The sequence below is a fragment of the Gigantopelta aegis genome, unplaced genomic scaffold, assembly GCF_016097555.1.
Source record: "Gigantopelta aegis isolate Gae_Host unplaced genomic scaffold, Gae_host_genome ctg2018_pilon_pilon:::debris, whole genome shotgun sequence".
NCBI lineage: Eukaryota > Metazoa > Mollusca > Gastropoda > Neomphalida > Peltospiridae > Gigantopelta > Gigantopelta aegis.
This window is the reverse complement of record NW_024532821.1, coordinates 18,219-39,855: the sequence shown is the minus strand read 5'-3', so window position 1 is coordinate 39,855 and position 21,637 is coordinate 18,219. Positions and strand designations below refer to the sequence as shown.

The 21,637-nt window shown below is 36.1% G+C and overlaps 1 protein-coding gene across 1 annotated transcript; it reads right to left on the bottom strand.

The window, feature by feature from the left end:
* Positions 1–8,283: 8,283 nt before the first annotated feature.
* Positions 8,284–21,635, bottom strand: LOC121391261 (protein mono-ADP-ribosyltransferase PARP14-like). The gene is made up of 4 exons (XM_041522949.1): positions 20,482–21,635; positions 16,925–17,674; positions 14,576–14,730; positions 8,284–11,772 (listed from the first exon to the last, which is right to left on the bottom strand). Exons 1-4 carry the CDS (start codon positions 21,611–21,613, stop codon positions 11,743–11,745), a joined length of 2,067 nt encoding a protein of 688 aa, XP_041378883.1. The 5' UTR covers positions 21,614–21,635; the 3' UTR covers positions 8,284–11,742.
* Positions 21,636–21,637: the final 2 nt, after the last annotated feature.

The following is a 21,637-nucleotide window of genomic DNA, read 5'->3' as shown; positions in this document are numbered from 1 at the left end:
CCTCCATATTCGATGCATATCAGCAAAGCTACATATGGATCATGATATCTGCTACAGATACAGACGTAGTTGCCTTAGCTATTGCAACAGTGGGTGTACTTGAGAGATGTGAACAGTGGGTGGCTTTTAGTATAGTGTATACATACCTGCTCACCTCATCCCGACCAAATTAGTAGGGCAAAGGGAATGGGGATTGGTTCTTCTCCAATTTGAGAAAGGAAAAATGTGGTGGCCTGTATTTATGTGATGGATGAATGCTATAGTTTTGTTGATATATTGCATATAGTTTTTTTAACCACAAACGTTAACGTTGTTGCTTATGGGATTTTATATGGTATAGTATAACCTATAACGGTATCCCAGTCGCCTATCTTGACAGAAAGCCTTGAGTTCGAAAGTAAGTCGATCGATCGAGATATTAAATCGATCGATCGAGAAAAATAATTTGATGTGATGTCCTTTCCCAGCCACCGTAGATGAGATTATCGTACCAAACTATATATACTGGATAACTAAGTTGCATACATACGTCAACTTTAATATGATCGCTCAAAACTGGTAGATAGATGGTTTAACATTCCCTAAAGAAAACATGCTAAACTTTGTAATACATACTGATATTGGAGCTAACAACATTATTTATTCAATTGTAAAAATCAAAATATTGAAAACATTAGAAGAAAAAATATATTCAGATTTAACCAATTCCCACTTGCTAATAAATTTCACTATCAAGAAGACAAATTTGTAAAAGTAAATAATTGATATTGTTCGGAAGATATTTATGACAATAATAGCTTCACCCTCCCCCACCCCTTAGCAGTTACTGTGATATAGGTATTAGCGGTTGATTTTACCACACCTTCACTCCAAATATTAAATATTCATAAATGTATTCAATTCTTATTATCATGGTTTTTTTTGGTGGGGTTTTGTTTTTTACATTTTCAATATAACAAAAACATATTAAATAAACAGGCAACCTTTCATCAAAAGGTGAGCCACTTCCGCCATGACCGTCGTTTGCATGTTTATTTTTAGTGAAATGAGCTTGACTGCATGTTATATATTCTGTTTACTGCTAAAGTGTAACCAAGGTATTGCAGGGCAAACAAATATGTTAAAATATTATTGAACTAATTCTAGTGTTTTTGAAATGAAAGGTAAGCTGTACATCTTTGTGTAATGCACTATTGTTGAAAAACTTTGCATATTTATTTTTAAAATACATGCATCTATTCTTGGGAATAGGCGCTTTTGCAGGGGAAGGGTTTTGAACTATTGAGTGTTCATACCAGGGCAGCAAAACTCGACCCCCCCCCCCCCCCATAGGCTGCCCGCCTCCTGCATAAATTATTTCACATGCATGTATCTGATCACTCGGCTATCTGTTTTGCTGCATTGTTTAAAGTCTATGTACATCTGATAGGCAGACATTGTTACCTCTTTATCATCAAAACTGTTATCAAGAGGCCAAAGTTGTGTTTCTGTTATCTGATACATAAGAGATGGAAGGAAACACCCCAAACATAATCATCGAGGGCAGATCCAGTTTTTAATTATCGGGATGAAAATGCATTGTTTAATTAGTTATAAAATTATATTCAAAAGCACCATTTAAGTAGAGTGAGTTCTACCCAAAATCTGCACCTTGTCACTGAACTACCATGAAAAGTTTCAACCAACCTGGATAATCATATAGCTGTATATAAAACTGAAACAGTATGTTGCAACTAGCACACACTTATATGCAAACCAGTCATAAGCACACCCACTCACAGAAATACCAACACCTGGTGGGCATTCACCACTCGAAGTTCACTAAAAGAAAGAAATGTTTTATATGACGACGCACTCAACACATTTTATTTACGGTTATATGGCGTCAGACATATGGTTAAGGACCACACAGATTTTGAGAGGAAACCCGCTGTCGCCACTACATGGGCTACTCTTTCCGATTAGCAGCAAGGGATCTTTTATTTGCGCTTCCCACAGGCAGGATAGCACAAACCATGGCCTTTGTTGAACCAGTTATGGATCACTGGTCGGTGCAAGTGGTTTACACCTACCCACTGAGCCTTGCGGAGCACTCACTCAGGGTTTGGAGTCGGTATCTGGATTAAAAAATCCCATACCTCGACTGGGATCATAACCCAGTACCTACCAGCCTGTAGACCGATGGCCTGCCACGACGCCACCGAGGCCGGTCCGAAGTTCACTAAACCTACAAATGCTTTACTCTCTTGGTTTTATTATATACCTGTACAAATTACTTTGAACAAACATTTCTGGAAAACTCATGGTCTTGAATTTCAGTGAAATTGTCAGTTTTTCATCAATGAACAAGGGCAGGGAAAAAAAATCTATTCTAGTTTGACCTTTTTTTATATGATTTTCTGAATTATCCATTTAATTTTTATCTACCCGCCTTTGATGGGTCATGGGGCGGGACGTAGCCCAGTGGTAAAGCGCTCACCTTATGCCGTCTGGGATTGACCCCCGTCAGTTGGCTCATTAGGCTATTCCTCTCTAAGACTACATGTATAAGTCAAATAACCAAATGGTTAATAAATCAATGTGCTCTAGTGGTGTCGTTAAACAAAACAAACTTTGATGGGTCGTATTATGGTATGGCATTGTCCGTCTATCTGTTAGCTTTTCGTTTCTGTGATATATATATATATATATTTGTTATTAGATGACATAGGATCATCAAACCTTGCATGCTAGTATAACTTGGGATGGTGGTGTGTTGCGTACCATATATTCTAGCTCACTGCGACTTACTGGCCTGGTGCTTTTAAAACTTTTAGAGTCTAAACTCGAGACTCTAATAGAGTCTGAGACAGTAATGCCAAGACAACGCCATACAAATTGTATGCGTGTAAAGTCATTAAACTTGGAGTCTGGACTCTATAAGTTTTATAAGCACGGACCCTGTTTACACATTACTGCAAATTAAATGAAATCCTTGTCCAGTCCCTATCTTCCTTTTCATACCTTACACACAAGTACAACGTGGGATGGCTGTGCGTTGTGAATCATAACTATTAACTACCTACATACATCACGACCTACTTTTTATGCATTACTGCACATTAAAGGATATTCTTGTCCAGGCCCTATATTCCTTATCAATCCATATAGGATCATCATACATTGCATACAAGTAAAACTCGGGATGGATGTGTGTCGTGTACCATAACTAGGTTACCATGACCTACTTTTCATGCATTACTGCATATTAAAGTCTGCCCAGGCCGTATAAATCTTCCTTATCAATTATAACACATTCAATAACTTGTGGTGCTTCTCAATAAAACTCCTGACAGGCGTATCATGTACCTCGGCAGTACTTTGTTTACGGACATGAACAAACCACAGATCAATGAAAACCATTTAACCAGAGTATCGATGAGGTACATGATAAGCCTATCTGCATGAGAAATTTATAAATTTATGAATATGTTCCTCCTTATATACTATGTCAAAAAAGAAACGCATAGGTGATAGGGAAAGAAGAAAAGTGTTTGATTTTACAAAATATCGGGTTTTTGTTTTTTTGTACAATGTTGCTGAATGACCATGTTTGTTAATGTTCCTGGAATGGGACAGCATGCCCAAATGCACCCTAAAACAAATTTAACGCACGTTGTGCGACAATTGCAGGAAATCGGCGTGAAATGGTCAGATTTTGACGAATGCACGTGAAAGTTAAAGCTGCAATGCTCGCAATTATGCCTCATTTCCATTTCGATGTAAACCTGACTAAACCTGCCGAATCGAAACATTGCAATAGACCGCCTCCAGTTAGATTAATCGCAGTCAGCAGTCGCACGCCACATGAATGTCCATCAGAGCACCATTTCACGTCTCTGGGACAGGTACCAGCAGTTTCAATCAGCTGAAGACCGGCCCAGAAGTGGAAGACCTCGCATAACAACTGCAGCACAAGATCGCTACATCCGGGTTCTGCACTTGCGTCACCGAACTGCCACAGCAACGAACACTGCTGGACGCATACCTGGTTTGAGAAGGGTGTCTGCACAAACCATTCGGAACTGACTTCGAGAAGCTGGTTTACGGGCTAGGAGACCGTATGTTGGTCCCGTCCTACGCGTCAACATCGACATTTACGTGTTCGCTGGTTCACGAATGTATAGGGATGGAACTTGGGAAATTGGCGGCGAGTATGGTTCAGCGACGAGTCACGTTTCCTTCTACAGCGACATGGTGGACGACAACGTGTTTACAGATGCCGCAATGAACGTTTTGCCAACCACTGCGTCGCCCAAGTTGACAGATTCGGTGGAGGGAGTATCATGATGTGGGGAGCCATCTCATACACTGGCAGAAGTGAACTTGTGTTCGTACAAGGCAACCTGACAGCTGTACGCTACCGGGATGAAATTGTTCGCCGTCACATGCTTCCCATTTTGGATCGACAGAGAGAACTATTTCAGCAGGACAATGCAAGTCCTAAATAAAGTGACCTGCAGCTTGCCCTGAGGTCATATTACACGATCATGCTGGTGAACTCCCATATGAAATATTAAAGTCAACAATTAAAGGATTTAAGTATTAAAGACAAACAGAGAAACTTTAACCACAACTTCTATACATTAACAGTTTTAAATTGCCGTGACCTTCCCATGAGGTCACATTCATGGAGCTAGGGGTTAGTACTATTACTTATAGTCTGTCCCACCCTACAGTTTAAACAAAAAAATCAGTTTGGTTTGGTCAAAGGCATCCAATAGCCAATGATTAATTAATCAATGTGCTCCTGTGGTGTCATTAAACAAAATAAACATTTTTTATTTTAACCTCAGGGTCCCTTTCATGGTGCTGGGGGGGGGGGGGGTATTTGAAAGACAAACATCCCAAATATGTTAAGTCATCCATTAAACAATTCAAGATTGAAAGGCAATTAGTGAAACTTTATAACCACACTTAATCAAACATATTATCCCAGGTTAACTATGCTTTAGTTAAAAGTCTGCAAATGATTACAATACAATCCCAAAGTACTAGAGTGATGTTTGTATAAGCACGGGCCAAAGCAGAAATGAAAATGTAGTCATATATGAATTTTAACCTAAATTTAACCAAATGTTGATGATCAAATTTATGGCTGGATTGAAATTGTTATTCCATCAACTCCTGTGTGTGCTAGCCTGACATTATATTTTGGGGAATAATAATAATAATTACAAAAATAATTTTTAAAACCCCACTCAGTTTGATTCAATATTGTATGTTGCCGATATGTTATGGTGTCTTGCACAGCTGTTTACACTGTTTTAATAATTCCTTAAGTGATGGTCATCATAATGTACCTTGAATTGACATCCAGTGTTGAATGCGTTTTTCATTCTAGTGTGTCTTTAAAGCACATCATTCATTCTGTAAATTCAAGTTTTTGGAGGAAGGGGCATGCAGCCTTGTCTCTCACTGTTTGCATATCACTTTTACACCAGCTATACCCCTGAATAACCAAATTCTTAAATTTGTTTCTCCATATGCCAAAGAAAGCTTACCACAAATTTTGGTTAGAATTGGTCAAGTAGTTTTGGAGAAGTCAAAGAAATAACAGTTTAAACACATTTCACTATATAACTATATAGTAAACTTCACTCCCTTCCATAGAAACAAACAGGGTACGCAACATTAATGACATTAACAAATTAAACCATTTATTGACCTTTACATATATATGAAGACTATTCGGTTACAGCATTCCTGAAAGTAAAGAAGATTTTAAAAATTTGCTTAATTTTCCCCTATTGGGCCCATGAAGGGGTCAGAATGACCACAACCACAAGTTTCTTTCTTCGTGTGCCAAGGAGGTGTACCCGAAAAATTTGCATGCCTGTCTAACGTAGGTCGCAGTGACCTAGTTATGGTATGCAACACACTGCCAACACAAGTTGTTCTTGTATGCAGTGTTTGATGATCCTATATAAACTGATAAGGGCAGGTCAGGTCAGGTCATAGCGCTTTACGTGCACATTCAGAGCGCCTGTCCTGGGCACAAGAGCCGGCCTAGTCTGGAACAGGAAAGGTGGGGAAGATAAGGAAGATATGGCCCAGATAAGGTTGGCATGTGACACATCGCCATTGCAAGTTGACTTGCATGCAAGGTTTGATGATAAGAAAGATATGCTTCAGAAACAAAAAATTTACGGAACAACGTATGAACGGACAGATGGACGATGTAATACAATAACACGACCTGTTAAAGATGGGCTTATAAACATGGATCGCAATACATGTAGATCACTTAAGCCTTTTGCTTAGATGACCTAAAAACTACCAACTAAATACTTACTAGAATATATACACAAATCCAAACAAAATATTTTCATCAATTGAAGGGCAGGATCTAGGTCAGTCGGTAGAGAACTTGCATCAGGTGCCTTGGTCGTAGGATCAAACCTCCACAGTGAACCCATTCTCCGATTGTTTTTTTCCTGTACCAACCAGTGCCCCCCCCCCCCCCCCCAACCCCCAACTGGTACATCAAAATCACAAAATGTTTGACATTGAATAGCCGTTGATTAATAAATCAATGTGCTCTAGGGATGTTGTTAAAACAAACTTGCTGCAATCCATGCAAACAAAAGATTGTTTCATTTCAAATGGACAATATAATCTGTACAATATTGTCTATACTCACCTCATACTTTGTAAACAAAAAAACCCCACCTTCTTTAGTTATAGTTTTGCTGAAAAGTGTTGGGTCAAGAAAACAATTAAACTAAAACAACCCTACCACGAGATAAGAGAGAGTTTATGAAATATCCCTTTTTTTTGTACTCTGAAATGAAGAGGTGTATTACACATTAAATTTAAATATTGAAGTTGTTGAACATTGCAGATGTGATTGTTCCTTTATGGGACCGGGATTTACCTCAGTCGGTTCAGAGCTCCCCTGAGGTTCTTATGTCGCAGGATCGAACCACCTCGGTGGATCCATTCAAGTGATCATGTTTTTTCTCGTTCCAACTAGTGCACCACAACTGGTAAAAGGCTGTGGTATGTGCTTTCCTGTCTGTGGGAAAGTGCATATAAAAGATCCCTTGCTGGTTATGGAAAAATGGAGGTTTCCTCTAATGACTAGTACGAGTCAGAATTAATTAATTAATTAATCATTGTGCTCTAGTGGTGTCGTTAAACAAAACTTCTCTTTTTTTGGGGTTCCTTTATCTGATCATGGCACCGTACACAGAATATCCATATTAACAGAACAAGTACTACCTACATGTAACAGTAAAAACAACATGTAACACATTTTTACAATAAACAGTATGCTTTAATAAAAATATTTCAATGCTTTAACAAAAATATATCATTGTTGATCTTGGCTATATGTAAATGGTTTTGACAGGTTCCACTGCACATATTAGTCTTCAACAAATTGAATCAAACATTAAAACTCAAAACATTTAATAATAATAAAATTTTCTTTGCGTCTATACACTTTACGGCAATCTGATTGATCCAGAGGTGCCTACTTTTTTTCGTTCATATCTTGATGACCCCCCCAAAAACCACGCCTACTACCCCCCCCCCCCCCCCCCCCCCCCCCCAAACTGACTCGCACTACTTTAGTGCAACAAGTCGGATTATTCTGGCAATCATATTTAGATATTTTGAAGAAAACACATGTGACAGCTACAAAAATGTATACGATAAATTAATGGAAAATGCTATAGCAGAGTAGACATCTGGATCTGTAGGCATTGATTTAAAAAAACACACAACGAAAAAACCTCTTCGCTAATCATGACATGAGATTCGGTCGTTGGCCAAAGAAATCATGTGGGAAACTTCACACCTGTAACTTACTTGTAAGCGATGTTCAACAGCTGTTGGCGAAAATTAAACGGTTCCACTGACAGCATAAATGTTAGACACGTTCCCTTCATTCACTTTCATAAAATATAAACTAAACATGAATAGGACAATTCCTTCCAATATAACTAAATGATCTGTAAAAATGCACAGCTAGAGGAAATGACATCATTTACAAAAATCACCTGATTCAAATAATAGTGAATGAACATTTGCATTCTTACGCGACATAAGTATCAATGAAGTTTACACCAACAATACTACAGGCATATTTAAAGCTAAACAAAATAAATTCAGTTATGTATTGTTAAAGTACATGTATGCATATAAATTTAATTATAACATTTGACCGCAATTATTTTTTGGTTCATGCTACGCGGGATCATACAGTGTGCACATCGTTTTTCTATTCATGCTTGCATGAAAAAAAAAAAAATGTGGTCAATTCTTAAAACAACTCACTGAAATAAAAACTACATGTATATTTCAGAATTAATTAATTTTGTTACTTGTAGATAATTCATTAATTTTATAAAAACCACCTTAGAATATCCATGTGTCAAATTTAAGAAGCTTTCATATTCCAGCCTCCTCTCATGTCTTATGTTTCTTATTTTAATATTATTTTTTAAATGTGTATAACTTTGTTGCAGGCATGGCAGAAGCAAGTAGAGATGGGGGTGGGGTGACTGAGATCGAGGGTGCAAAGCAAAGTTTCTAGTGGGTTTGGGGTATACTCCCCGATAAAACTTTGAACAGAAATACAATTTCCTGCATTCTACAAGTAAAATTCATCTCTGCCTTAAGATTTACTACTGCCATGCATATGTTGAATATAGGAAGTTATCCTTGATAACCTGGTTCTGTATATTTCATGAACAATATTATATTATCTTGTACACTGATATACTACCATAGTGTAAATGAAATTTTATTAGCTAGTCAAAGATAAAGAACACTTTATCACCAATTGATCTGCCACATACATGTATACTTCTCACCAATAGTTGTGTTAAAGACTCAGTTTGACACAGCGAGATATTACTTGGTAACATGTAGAGTAGTAGACTGTGCAAGTCAAAATGATTATTTCATTCTCAACTTTCTCACTTCTTCATTTGAAGTTATACATAAATTCTTACTAGCTGACACTATGTATAATGTCTGATTCAGTCTGGTGGGGGTTTTCCCAGCAGTTATTAACTAATTGTGTTACAGTATTCTTACATTGAATCACACAAAATTATTGCTTATCAATATCAGTGAAAGATACAGCTGATGTAACAAAAAGTGATTCCATTGATATTTCTATTATGAACAGGATAGTAATGACATTACCAAGTTCATATTTCTAATATCCAGCAAAAGGGCGACCACTCTAGACATATATATTTTGATGCCTGCCAAATCGTGTCTCCACGAGAACTTGGGCATGGGCCGAGTATAGCAAGACTCGAGTCTGTTCACAGGACTCGAGTACCCGTGCAAGGAAGAGCACTCTAAAACAAAATTAAATAATAATTTATTTATTTTACATCATTTTGCCATATGCTAGCTGCTGGTTACATTATAGGGCTAAGACATATGGATGGAAAACAATAGTTGATTGTGTGGAATGCAGTACAATGCCATGATTTGGCATTTATGTTCAGCGCTGAATTAAGATGCATAAAGCTATTTTACTTTATTCCTTAGTCTCATCATCATATAATATAAGTGTCAGGTACTCGGATCCAGGTCGAGTTTGACCCTCGAGTACTGGAGTGCAATATATTGGACTCGTGGAGGCCCTACTGTCAAAGCAATATCCAATATATATATAACATCATAACATGTAGTACAAGTTAATAGCATGTAGATATTGTCATTTGGGAGTCAATATATATATATATATATATAACATCATAACATGCAGTACAAGTTAATAGCATGTAGATATTGTCATTTGGGAGTCAATATATATATATATATATATAACATCATAACATGCAGTACAAGTTAATAGCATGTAGATATTGTCATTTGGGAGTCAAAATTGTGTATACAAAGTTAAAGGTTCCGACTCCCGAATGATGATAGGTGCATGTGTGTGTGTGGACACTGATTGTGACAAAACCTCAACAATCTGAGTTGAAAAATGGCAATGAATCCTACAACCGATCGCACCACAGGTGAGTGCTCTACCACCGAGCTACATCCTGCCCTAGAAATTAAAATAATTCTTCTTGAGCAAATACACATCCAAGTAAAAAATCATCATGAAACAAATAAAAATAATTATAAGTGAACAGTATATAATTATTAACATTCTGTAACAAAGACCAAAAAACCAAACAAAGACCAAAAAAAAAAAAAAAAAAAAAAAATGTGAATGAAACCCAATCACAAAACCCCTATGAAACAATTACACAACATACATCATGCAATTCCAGTGGGCAGATGCAGACTTTTCCTAGGGAAGAGGTGCACATTTTTAAAAAGGCATGTACAGTATCGAGGGAGGTGTTGCAACATTTAAAAAGGGCACCTACAATACGGAAAGTACACCAACATGCATTACATACATGTATAAGGAATCTTCCCCCAACACACCAAGCTCATAAAAAGATTACATGTTCCCCACTAAAAACAAATACATTCATTGTATTCATCTGCTGAACATGGAATTTTTAGGAATTTTCTAAACTCAGGGAGGGTGTACGGACCCTTCCCAGGACCTGCGCCCGAGATAGCATGTGTTCCAATTATGATTAACAAATTTCTATGTACATAGTTATAAAATCTACACAAATATAACACAAACAAATATCTAATCTAATGATAACATTCTGTAGTGCTACTAGTTTCGAAAAAGCAAACATTTCATATTTATGTTAAATTGCAAAAAAAAATCATAATCACTTCATTTAGTACATGAAAGTAAGCATAGTGTCTCACAACCAATGTACAAGTTGCCACAAAACGCACATCTAGTAATGTAATACAGACTGAAACACATTTATCAAGTTCACAATTCTCATTCAAGGAACATTTATTAGTTCAATATCACGTTATGATTTGCCACGCAAGTCTCTGGGATCACTACACAATTCTAGAACCTTGTAGTGATTATGAACTGCAGCTAATCAAAATTTATTATTATTAAATTAAATTAAGTTGGCCCTTAATTCACAGACACAGTCACACCTACAGTTTGTTTTCATTTATATAGCACATATTTATATGTTCTTGAAGCATGATAAAACAACGTTCATATTGGAATACACTGAACAACTGTTCTCGACGCATGATAAACATCGTTCATATTGGAATACACTGAAGAACTGTTCTCGATGCATGATAAACAACGTTCATATTGGAATACACTGAACAACTGTTCTTGACACATGATAAACATTGTTCATATTGGAATACACTGAAGAACTGTTCTCGATGCATGTTTATGATGCATGATAAACAACGTTCATATTGGAATACACTGATAATGTTTTAATTGGTTATGGTTCATATACATGTACGTACCAAATCATAATACATTCTTGTCAGACTATTATATATTTACGGACCTTTCACACAAAAAAGTATACATAAAATTCAATAGAGAGATATAAAAAGTTCAAAAACAAGTTAGTAATAATTAAACACCTTGATTAAGGAATACTTGCATTCAACACAGGTATGTATCATGTACACATCAAACAAACTTTGAATTCTATTTCTATTCTGATTGGTGCATTTTCCAAAGCTACAGGTAGGTTTTAACTCTTCTTTTTTCATGAAGCTGCTTTCCACTGCTCTCATTTAGTCCATAATCTGTTAAGATGTTTTAAACATCAGTTTCTCCCGAGGATACCTTCTTAGACCAATTATTCTTGAACCTCTTTAAGGAATGTTGGATCTGGATGACCATTCCTGAAATAGATATTAAAAACGGTTTTCTACTTATGTCAGTACGTGACTTTTTGCCTTTTGATATCTTTGTTTTAGTATTACCAAAGTCAATTTAACCTGATCTCATGCTGTGTTAATTTCCCCCAAAACTTATAATAAAGGTTGTTACATACATGTATGTTCCAGGAATGAATGAATGAATGAATGAATGAATGTTTAACAACACCCCAGCACATAAGTTTGTTAAAGTTCAGGCCTCCCAGCCACTATAGGAATTTGCATAACAAAATATCGGAGTTTTATAGGAATTTTGAGGTAAAATATAGGAGTTTTATAGGAAAATTTGGACTGATTATCATGATTATAGGCATTTTACATGGATTTTTAAAGACATTTACATTACTAATGGTATGTTCTTACCTTGTGTATGTACACAAGATACCATCTACTATCTCAACAAATATATACCAAGGCTTGCCAGCAGTCCATGCCCATATCCAGGATACTTTGAAAGTTGGTGCATCTTGTATCAGTAATACATCCTCCTCACCTCATCAGGTGAGCAGGATCTTGATTGGCACTTGACACAGATCCCCCACATTCAAAGCATCTTCTGAATTTCTGACAGGCTGGCTACCTTTCACTGCGAATATAACTCAGTAATATATTTTATTCATCGGCATTTTGGCAAAGCAATTAAGTCAAATATAGGAAATATAGGAAATGAATCTCAATATAGGATTTTTATAGGATTCTTAGGAAATATAGGAGGTCTGGGAGGCCTAAAAGTTTGTTTTGTTTAATGACACCACTAAAACACATTGAAAACACAGTTAGTTAAACGGATCCACCGATGTGGTTCGATCCTGAGACATAAGCACCTCAGGTGATCGCTCAACCGACTGAGCTAAATCCCCCCTCCTCCCAGCACAAAAAGTACATGGGCTATTGGGTGTCAAATTATGGTAAAGTATGTTCCAGGAAATCATGAACATCGATAAAACTGAATGTCAGGTATTAGTGTGGCTCTATAATGAGAATACTATTAGATACCATTTTTCCTACAGTTTGATTCAGAACATACGGAGGGATGGAATAAACTCAGTTGGTTGAGTGCTCACCTGGGGTGCTTGTGTCACAGGATCGAACCACCTCGGTGGATCCATTCAACTGACTGGGTTTTTCTCATTCCAACCAGTACACCACAACTGGTCAAAGGCTGTGGTATGTGCTTTCCTGTCTGTGTGATATAAAAGATCCCTTGCTGCTAATGAAAAAATGTAGCAGGTTTCCTCTGATGAATACAAAATTACCAAATGTTTGACATCCAATGTGCTCTAGTGGTGTCATTAAACAAAACAAACTACTTCAGAACATACTGAATGAGCGAAAGCGAAATGTGTGTGTTTTCAATAGTGTGCGATATCGCTGTGGTACAAAAAATTTAGGCATGCTTTCCATGAATGTTATTTCATAGGGTTTATTGACACAGTGCATACACACACAGAACCTTTTTCATATACGTGATTCCGATTCCATGTGCAGGCATTCAGCAAGCTAGAAAAAAGTCAGTTAATGACAGTGTTCTCGCTGGGTGAAAATTAAAGGAGGGCGGCTGAGTGACACCACACCCTACAAAAAAAAACACAAAAAAAAAAACACACACACAAAAATAACAACAGAAAAGGAAAAAAAAGGGAAAGCTTGGTTACCATACACTTAAAAAAAAAACGAAAAAAAACCCATAAAAAAAAACCCAACAAAAAAACAAACCCAAACATACACACACAAAAAAGAAAAGCAAAAAAAAAAAAAGGGAAAAGCTTGGTTACCATATATGTGTGTTGGTCGACTTTGTGGAAAGACATACTCCTTATTTTGCCTCTCAGTATTTGGTATCAAAATGTTGATATGAAATACAATCATTCATATTTTAATTGAACCGGCCACCCTCCTTTAATTTTCACCCAGCGAGAACACTGTATCATGAGCAATTTTTCCGCACCTGAGTTTTGTTTAGCACGGTAATTTTTGGCTTAAAAGTACCTGTTGACAAAAACACAGATATGGAAAAGAACATATGGACAAATAGCACGCTGAGTTGCAGTAATGGAACGTGGGCCTCACACACACTGTTCTCTCCTATGGGTATGTAGGAAGACAGCGTGAAGCAAGGGTGATCAGTCTCATAGCCCACTGCCTCTCAGGTGAGCTATAGCAATCTACCACTGACATACATCTTGCCCCCAGTCAAATTAATACAAATAAGCTAAATATTAGCAAGTGACCTCATTTCTCTGGACCTCCAAACCCACAAGTCTACAGTTGTGGTATCTTTTTTTTGGTCCTAAGCATCTAAATTAGGAATGTCTGATGCATGCAGTTTTGATACGATATGGGTGTCTGCTCTTTTTAAACACTTGGAACACTTGGCATTAGGCACAAGTCTCTGCATGTCATCTTTTGGATGTTGCATAATTAAAGGTTAACATTACAATAAAATTATGAACTAAATCTCGGTTGTTTTTCTTTTGAGCCTAAAAGCTATTTTAAGACAGGATTTTCAATGTTTTTAAAAATTTAAATATCCTTTACTGGAAATGAAAATATATGCATTGTCACATCCTGATACTTGATTACAACTTGACAAAACATTTTTTTGTGGTTTTAACTTCACTTTATCATAAAGCTAATTCTTTAACTAAGATGATGAGTATGAACTAACCTTTATTAATTCATCAACATTACACTGCATCATCTGCACACGACCCTCATCTTGGTCAACTATCTGAAAGTGTTTTACAGATGAGGAGTATAAACTAACCTTTATTAATTCATCAATATTACACTGCATCATCTGCACACGACCCTCATCTTGGTCAACTATCTGAAAGTGTTTTACAGATGATGATGGCTTTTCAGCTGCAAATGCCAAGATGCCATCAAAGATGTCTTTGCTGAAATGTTTTAAACCAGCATCTGTAAAATAACAGAAACTATTATAAATCTCAAAAACGATTAAGAAAATCCCAAATTAGGAAATGTTAAACATTTCGTTAATTTGGTAAGAATTTCATTCCAATGGGAACATGATCATCATCGCAGCTAGTCTATGTAATGACCATCTTCACTTAAGAATAGCATATGAACTGTTACAGTAATTACAAATCACATCTGTTTACAGTCAAATGTTAGCAATTCTTTTTATGGTTGGTTATCTGCTCACAATACCGGTAAGGCATTGATTATAGGTTGCACAAACCTTTTAAAATATTTTAATTATTTTATCACATAATATTATTATCAACATATTTGAATCATAATATTTTTATATGAATGCAGAACAGTAAACATCATAAACATGGGAAAAAAATCAAAGGGTGTTAGGGGTCATTCACAGTTGTGAACATTGACATAATATAAGCTTACAAACCATACGCTGGGGGGGGGGGGGGGGGGGGGGGAGGGGAGTGGGTTAACGGCTGCTGTACGCTTTTAGAACTACAAATAAATATCAATTTATGACTCTGTGAGATTTTAATTTTTTGTTTTCGTAATCACTGTTATTGCAAACAGTGCCCATTCAGCACCCATTTACCCATCTAATATAACTGCCACTAATAGATGTTAACAGATCAACACTTTATTTTGTACACTTGGGGGGGGGGGGGGGGGGGGGGGGGGGGGGGGGGTCATGAAAAAGTGTACTCTTTGTACACTTTTGATAATGTTGATAATTGTGAATGGCCCCTAAGACATATAAAAGATAAAATAAAAAAGGAATAAACATAACTGGTTTTTCACTCCCATATTATACGTATACGACATAAGAATATTCAGTACGGTCATGAAATAATTGTTGATAATATTAAACAATTGTTACATGAGCTCAACTATTTGGAGCACTTAATCATACTAAATAATTAACAGATTGGATGAAGTTGACCTCCATCTGATAACTGTACTTGCTGTAGCCATTCTGTTCACAATAACAAAAAATGAGAGAAACCGTTTTTTAATCTTCAAGAGAGCAATTTACCTTTATAATTGATGGATAAAACTACATTGAACAATCAACAAGAAATGCATAAAATTTTATGGATGTTTCAGTACCTCTTTGTGTCATTTTACAGCAGTATTTCAACTTTCACATTTACTTCACAAATTTAAGACGTCTTGCCAAAAGTGTTGGACACTAGCCATTATGTCAGGACAACGATTGTAACCAGTTTCAAATTCTAGGTCTTTTATTTTAATTAGTGTGAAAATACCTTAGTAGCTTTCTTAACAAGAATGGTTTTATTGTTAATGACAGTTTTATGTACAGTGGACTTGGGACCGATAAAATATGCCGGTTTAGACAGAGTTCCAGTGTAGGCAGATTTCGTCCAGAATGACTGTTCTTGCGATATATTAATAAGAAAAATACTAACGTAAATAAAACGTCATATTAACCAAATGTTTGGACTATGTATAAGACATCTGTGGAAGCAAGGCTTAGCAATGCTTGTTTTAGTGATTGGTATGAATCTGAAAGATATCTGCGTTTCTAAGAAACCAATCAAACTCACAATTAAAATATGTGTTCAAACCAGAATGCATATAAAACAACAAGCAGAATAAATAACATTATTTTATTGATTAAAATAATATGAAACAGGGGTCTGAATTTATAGTTTTATTATTTTAAACAGATCGGTATGATGCAATGCAGGTATGAACACATACACATAATAATGCGATTTATCTTGCTACCTACACCCGTTACAATATATGTAGTTCTTGTTTATTAAACCTTCAAAAAGACGTGATTATTTCATAACACCTTCTCTGGTGTCCTAATTACTGGGAACTAATGTCATTGTTTAAAAGGTGACCACTGGCAAACAGTAAAGGTAAAATCACATGCCAGTGTAGACAGAACTAATTACTACATAAAGCTTTCTTTTGTTCTTGAATTTGCATCCAAAGTCTGGAATAGACAGCATCCAGTGTAGACAGAGTTTTATTCCTAATAAATTAACGGTAGCTGGACGGGACTTTAAACTGCCGGTTTACACAGAATGCCGGTTTAAACAGATGCCGGTTTGGACAAAGTCCACTGTACTTTATACATTTTAAGATATGGCAAATATGATAAGATATAATAAATAATTAATAGTTTCACACATACCTGTACGTGTCCTCAACACAGGAAAACCCACAGATGACAATTCTAAAAGATCAGCCACAATCAGAATCTTGCTGACAATGTTTTTAATATCAACAATGCCTTCTGAGAATGATGCTTCTGATACAACAGCATGGATCACATACTTGTTGAGATTTCCTCCAGTAGTGTAGAAAACATTTCCACAGACAATTTTATTTACTGTGTTTATTCTTAATGCTCTGTTATACTCTTGTCCAGCAGCCTCAGCAATAGTTTTAGCTACTTCAGATGTCCCTGAAACCGTTACATCTTGCCAGCAAACTATGGCATCAGTTTTTGCGTGTGTGATGTGGCCACTAGATATCAAGATGTTGGGTAGCTTAGTGCTGCTTGCTGAACGTTCAGATCCTCTATTGGTGTTCTGGGTAGATTCATGGAGTTTATCACCACTGTTGTGTTTAGTGCTAGATACAGACAGTTCAGATCCTCTGCTTCCCTTTGAAGTGGATTCAGAGATTTCATCGCTGTTCTGATCATCAAAAAAGGATCCCAGCATCTCATTAATGATCACTTGATCATGCTTGATATTTTCTTCATCAACCGACTTATTCCATTCTTTCTTAAACGTTTTCTGAAGCAAATCCACCATTTCTGTATTCACGTCCACAAAATGAACTTCCTTCAAAGAGCCTCCTTGTACACACTGGTCAAAACTTTTGAAAGCTCTTACATACATCTCTGCACAATATTCCATCAGTACTGCATGCATTGCTGAAATAAAAATATACAACGGTAATAAGGAGTGACTATACAGCCAAAACCTCAACTGACATTCAATCCCACACTTTCTGATATTAAATTCCTCCTTCGGATAATTATTTTATTTAATTAGCATGACCTCTTGACTTAAAAAAGCTGTATTCTCAGCTAATATTTCACGTAGACGTTTTGGTGTTAATTTATAAGTGTTGATATAAAAATTTAAAATATTTTCAAAACATTATAACTAAATATTTGACTTTACACAGTGATAATTCATAATGCATGTATAATAATTTGTTTTAATTAAGAGCCTATTTTTGGCATTTTTCTTTAAATATCATGAAAACCCCCAGCTTCTACCATTGTAAGGTGACAATGTTGTGTCATATTATTGAATTTGATGATTTAAAAAACTATTTTCTGCGAACAAAAATGACAAATATCTTTGTGAACCATCGTCTAATAAAAAAAAGAGTTTATTTTGTTTAACAACACCATTAGAGCACATTGATTTATTAATCATTAGAGTATTTATATATGAATATGAAAATGTATCTTTTTCAGCTAATTGTGTACAAACTGGAATAAATAGGAATAACAAAACCTCAATGGGGATAGGGGCAGTTAATATATTACTTCGATTTTTCAGCGGGAGTGGGGTGGGGATGGGGTTATGCATTATCTTCAGAATTTAAAGCCAGTACCCCATACACCCACCCCCACGTCTAAGGCCTATGACATTAAATTAACAAACATACAGAAATATGGGGGTGGGTGGATGTTTATGGAGGGTGTTGTTTTTTCTTTCTTCCTTTTTTCCCAAATAAAAATTGGAGAGCTTTTTTTATTTTTATTATTGAGCACATTATTTCTTTAAATAGCAATCTTTATGTTAGTTTGAATTAATTTCTTTTTTTTCTTCTTTTTTTTAAAGTGACCCATCAGTTCCCCCACCTCAAACAATTTCATAATTTGTGCCATGATGTTGCTGTTGATTTCAGCGTCGTGTTAAATGCTTATTGTGATTTCTGCTTGCAAAATACCTCGGCTAAGAATGCTGACTTCACAGTATACTCCATTTATAAAAAACAAAAAAAACAAAACGTTAATAAAATTAAAATTTACAGTCTTTTTAAAATCCAGCTAACTTATTAAATGTCACCTCACAGTCTTATATCTAAAATTATCTAACAAATATGATTATTGTAAATTAATTGTATTCAGTGTACATTTAACTACAATTTGTATAAATACTATGTTCATTCCCGCCATCGCGTTCCCGCCATCGCGACCATGGGTACGAAATTAACAAAGACAAAGGAATAAACAAAAACTGCAGTTAGGTATTCATTGATGCGAACAACTATTGTTTTTCTACAAATTTACATCAAGATTTACTTTTGCGTAATCGTATTGTTTAATGTCCGCAACGATGTCTCTTGACACGAGAGTGTCAGCTGACTGAAGCGTGACGTATTTTCGCACCGAGAGCTGTCCTCAGTTCAGCCAACGAACGTTCTTCATAACGTTCGCGAACTATTTGATTGGTGTTCGTCGTGTCCATTTGGTTTAATGTGAAGCGCACAAACCAGTCTAGCGAACGTTTTGTTTTTGCTCAGTCTGGCTAAACTCAGACCTTGAGATAGCCTACATGTCTTTCGGCCCTGAACTAGCATGTGTATTCAAATCGACATGCATTGTCGGTCTGTTTTTATTACTTTGGTTCAAAGTAAAAATATCAAGTTACGGATCTTCCAGACATTGCTGTCATACATCTTGAATGCATACCGTTAAAATTAATAACCGTGATTATTAAAATAAGCGAACATTATAAGGCCTACGCTGAATTCTGCATGACACGGTTTCTTGTTACCAGTCGCGAGATCGCTATTACACTAATTGAATATTTGGTATTATTATTATGTTTGAGGTGTCGGATTGATTATATTTATAACCGTTTGTTCACATCAGAAGACAGAAAATGGCTTAGCCAAAATTTTAGCCACTTGCAAATTTTATTAGCCATTTTTTGTAAAAATTAGCCAATGGCTAATTTGGCTACCGACAGCGCGAGCCCTGGCTATTGGATGTGAAACATTTGGTATTTTGACATTTAGTCTTAGAAAGGAAACCCACTACATTTTTCCATTATAAGTAGCAAGGGATCTTTTATATGCACCATCCCACAGACAGGATAGCACATACCACAGCCTTTGATATACCAGTTGTGATGCACTGGCTAGAATGAGAAATAGCCAAATGGGCCAACAGACGGGGATTGATCCAACTGGCCCAATAATGTGTAATAAATCCTAGCTGAATGCACATTTCAATAGTTTTACGAAATGCACTAAAACCCCAGCGTCTGCAAGATTCTTGTGTGTATAATGGGTTACATTTTACATTTTATGTTTAGAAGTGATCTCTAATCAAAACTTGTTAAAATACTCATAATATGACCCAAGCAAAAAATGTATAAAATGCCTATATGTTCTTATAATTACTTTTGTAAACAACAATTACATTAAGTTTAATGATGGGTGTGCTTACATTCACATATCAAAAAAAGTAGATTAGGACAATTATTTATGTTTGAGCCAATTAAGAGCATTTGAAGTTTGAAATTGTGACATTTCTAAGTAGCCATGGAAAAAAGTGCTTTATTTACAGTCAAAACAGGTCTTTCACTAGAACTAGAAATTTTTAGCACCCCTAGCTAGCCTGTATACACTTGCATATAAACTGCCATAGTGTGCTAAATGATCATGGTAGACTGTAACATGATTTACCAATGACAATGTCTTGTAACTACTTACCCAATCTTGTGGCTGAAATGGCAATGGATGTCATATTTAGATCTCGGGCAGCACACAGACATCTCAAGATAGTTTTCAGCAGATCCTCCAAGCATACTTTCTTTTCACTTTCTATGTAATCATACCAGTTTGGTCCTACAGCATGGAACACTTTCTTACAGGGCATTCTTCCTGCACTGGTTACTGCAAGTTTAGTTACAGAAATGTCATCATATTTCTTGATGTAATCTCGACTTTCTCTTACAAGGTCATCACCGGCAGCTTTTGCAATGTGGTATGCAACACCACCATAATGATCCAATTGTCCATTAGCAGCATTAACAACAACATCAACTTTCAGCTTAGTGATATCTGTGTTGTAAACTTTAACAGTGAGAAGATTTCCTTGGAAATCTAAGCTGCCAGCGATATGCTCATAGGTGGACAATACATCATCAGTTAAGGAATGTGAACTCTCACCCACATCTTTCTTTCTTGTGAACTGCCTTTTTGATCGGCTAGAAGGTTTTACTTTTCCAAGATAAACATTTGCTTTATTTTTTGCTTGATCTGTTGTATCTCTACTGTCACCAATGATCACCAGTTTATCAAGATGACATTTGCAAAAAACATCTGGAAATTCGTTTGAAATTTTCTCTGCAGCATTTCCTGCTTTTTCAAAATGTGAAGGTGAAAGATCAATGTCATATCTTATTAAACCTATTACTTTTCTGTATAAACCTTCAAATTCATTGTTGGGATCAGGTAACCAAGGCATATTAAAACATATTTTCACTTTATCAGCCATTTTCTCTGAATTACAAAATCTTTGTAAGAGATTACTATCAACCAAGTTCTTAACAGCCTGATACTGAATCAGATCAATAGTGATGTCAGGAAATTCTTCAGTTTTAGGTTTGTGAGCAGATGATTGCTTCAGCTGTTTGGGTCTTGCACCACCACCACCACAAACTGTTGCAGAAACTGCTGAAGATGAACTAGGTGCTAAGTTCACAAAATCACCAGGTCCATTTACAAAATCATCAAATGTTTGGTTAACAGAGATCTGTGAAAAGCTCTTGGCTTTTAAAGTAACATTTGATGCTATTTGATGTTCAACTGGTATGCCATCCATCTCCTTTAGCTTGAGCATTTTAGGATCTAACTTAGCAGAGTT

Bases quoted from the DNA above. Each gene is read 5' to 3' on its own strand.
- LOC121391261 (XM_041522949.1), bottom strand. From the start codon at position 21,613: ATGCTCAAGCTAAAGGAGATGGATGGCATACCAGTTGAACATCAAATA. The intron at 14,731-16,924 runs GTATGTGTGAAA...GTTATTTTACAG, and splicing joins TGTGTTGAGGACACGTACAG to ATGCTGGTTTAAAACATTTC. The intron at 11,773-14,575 runs GTTAGTTTATAC...TATCTATTTCAG, and splicing joins ATATTGATGAATTAATAAAG to GAATGGTCATCCAGATCCAA.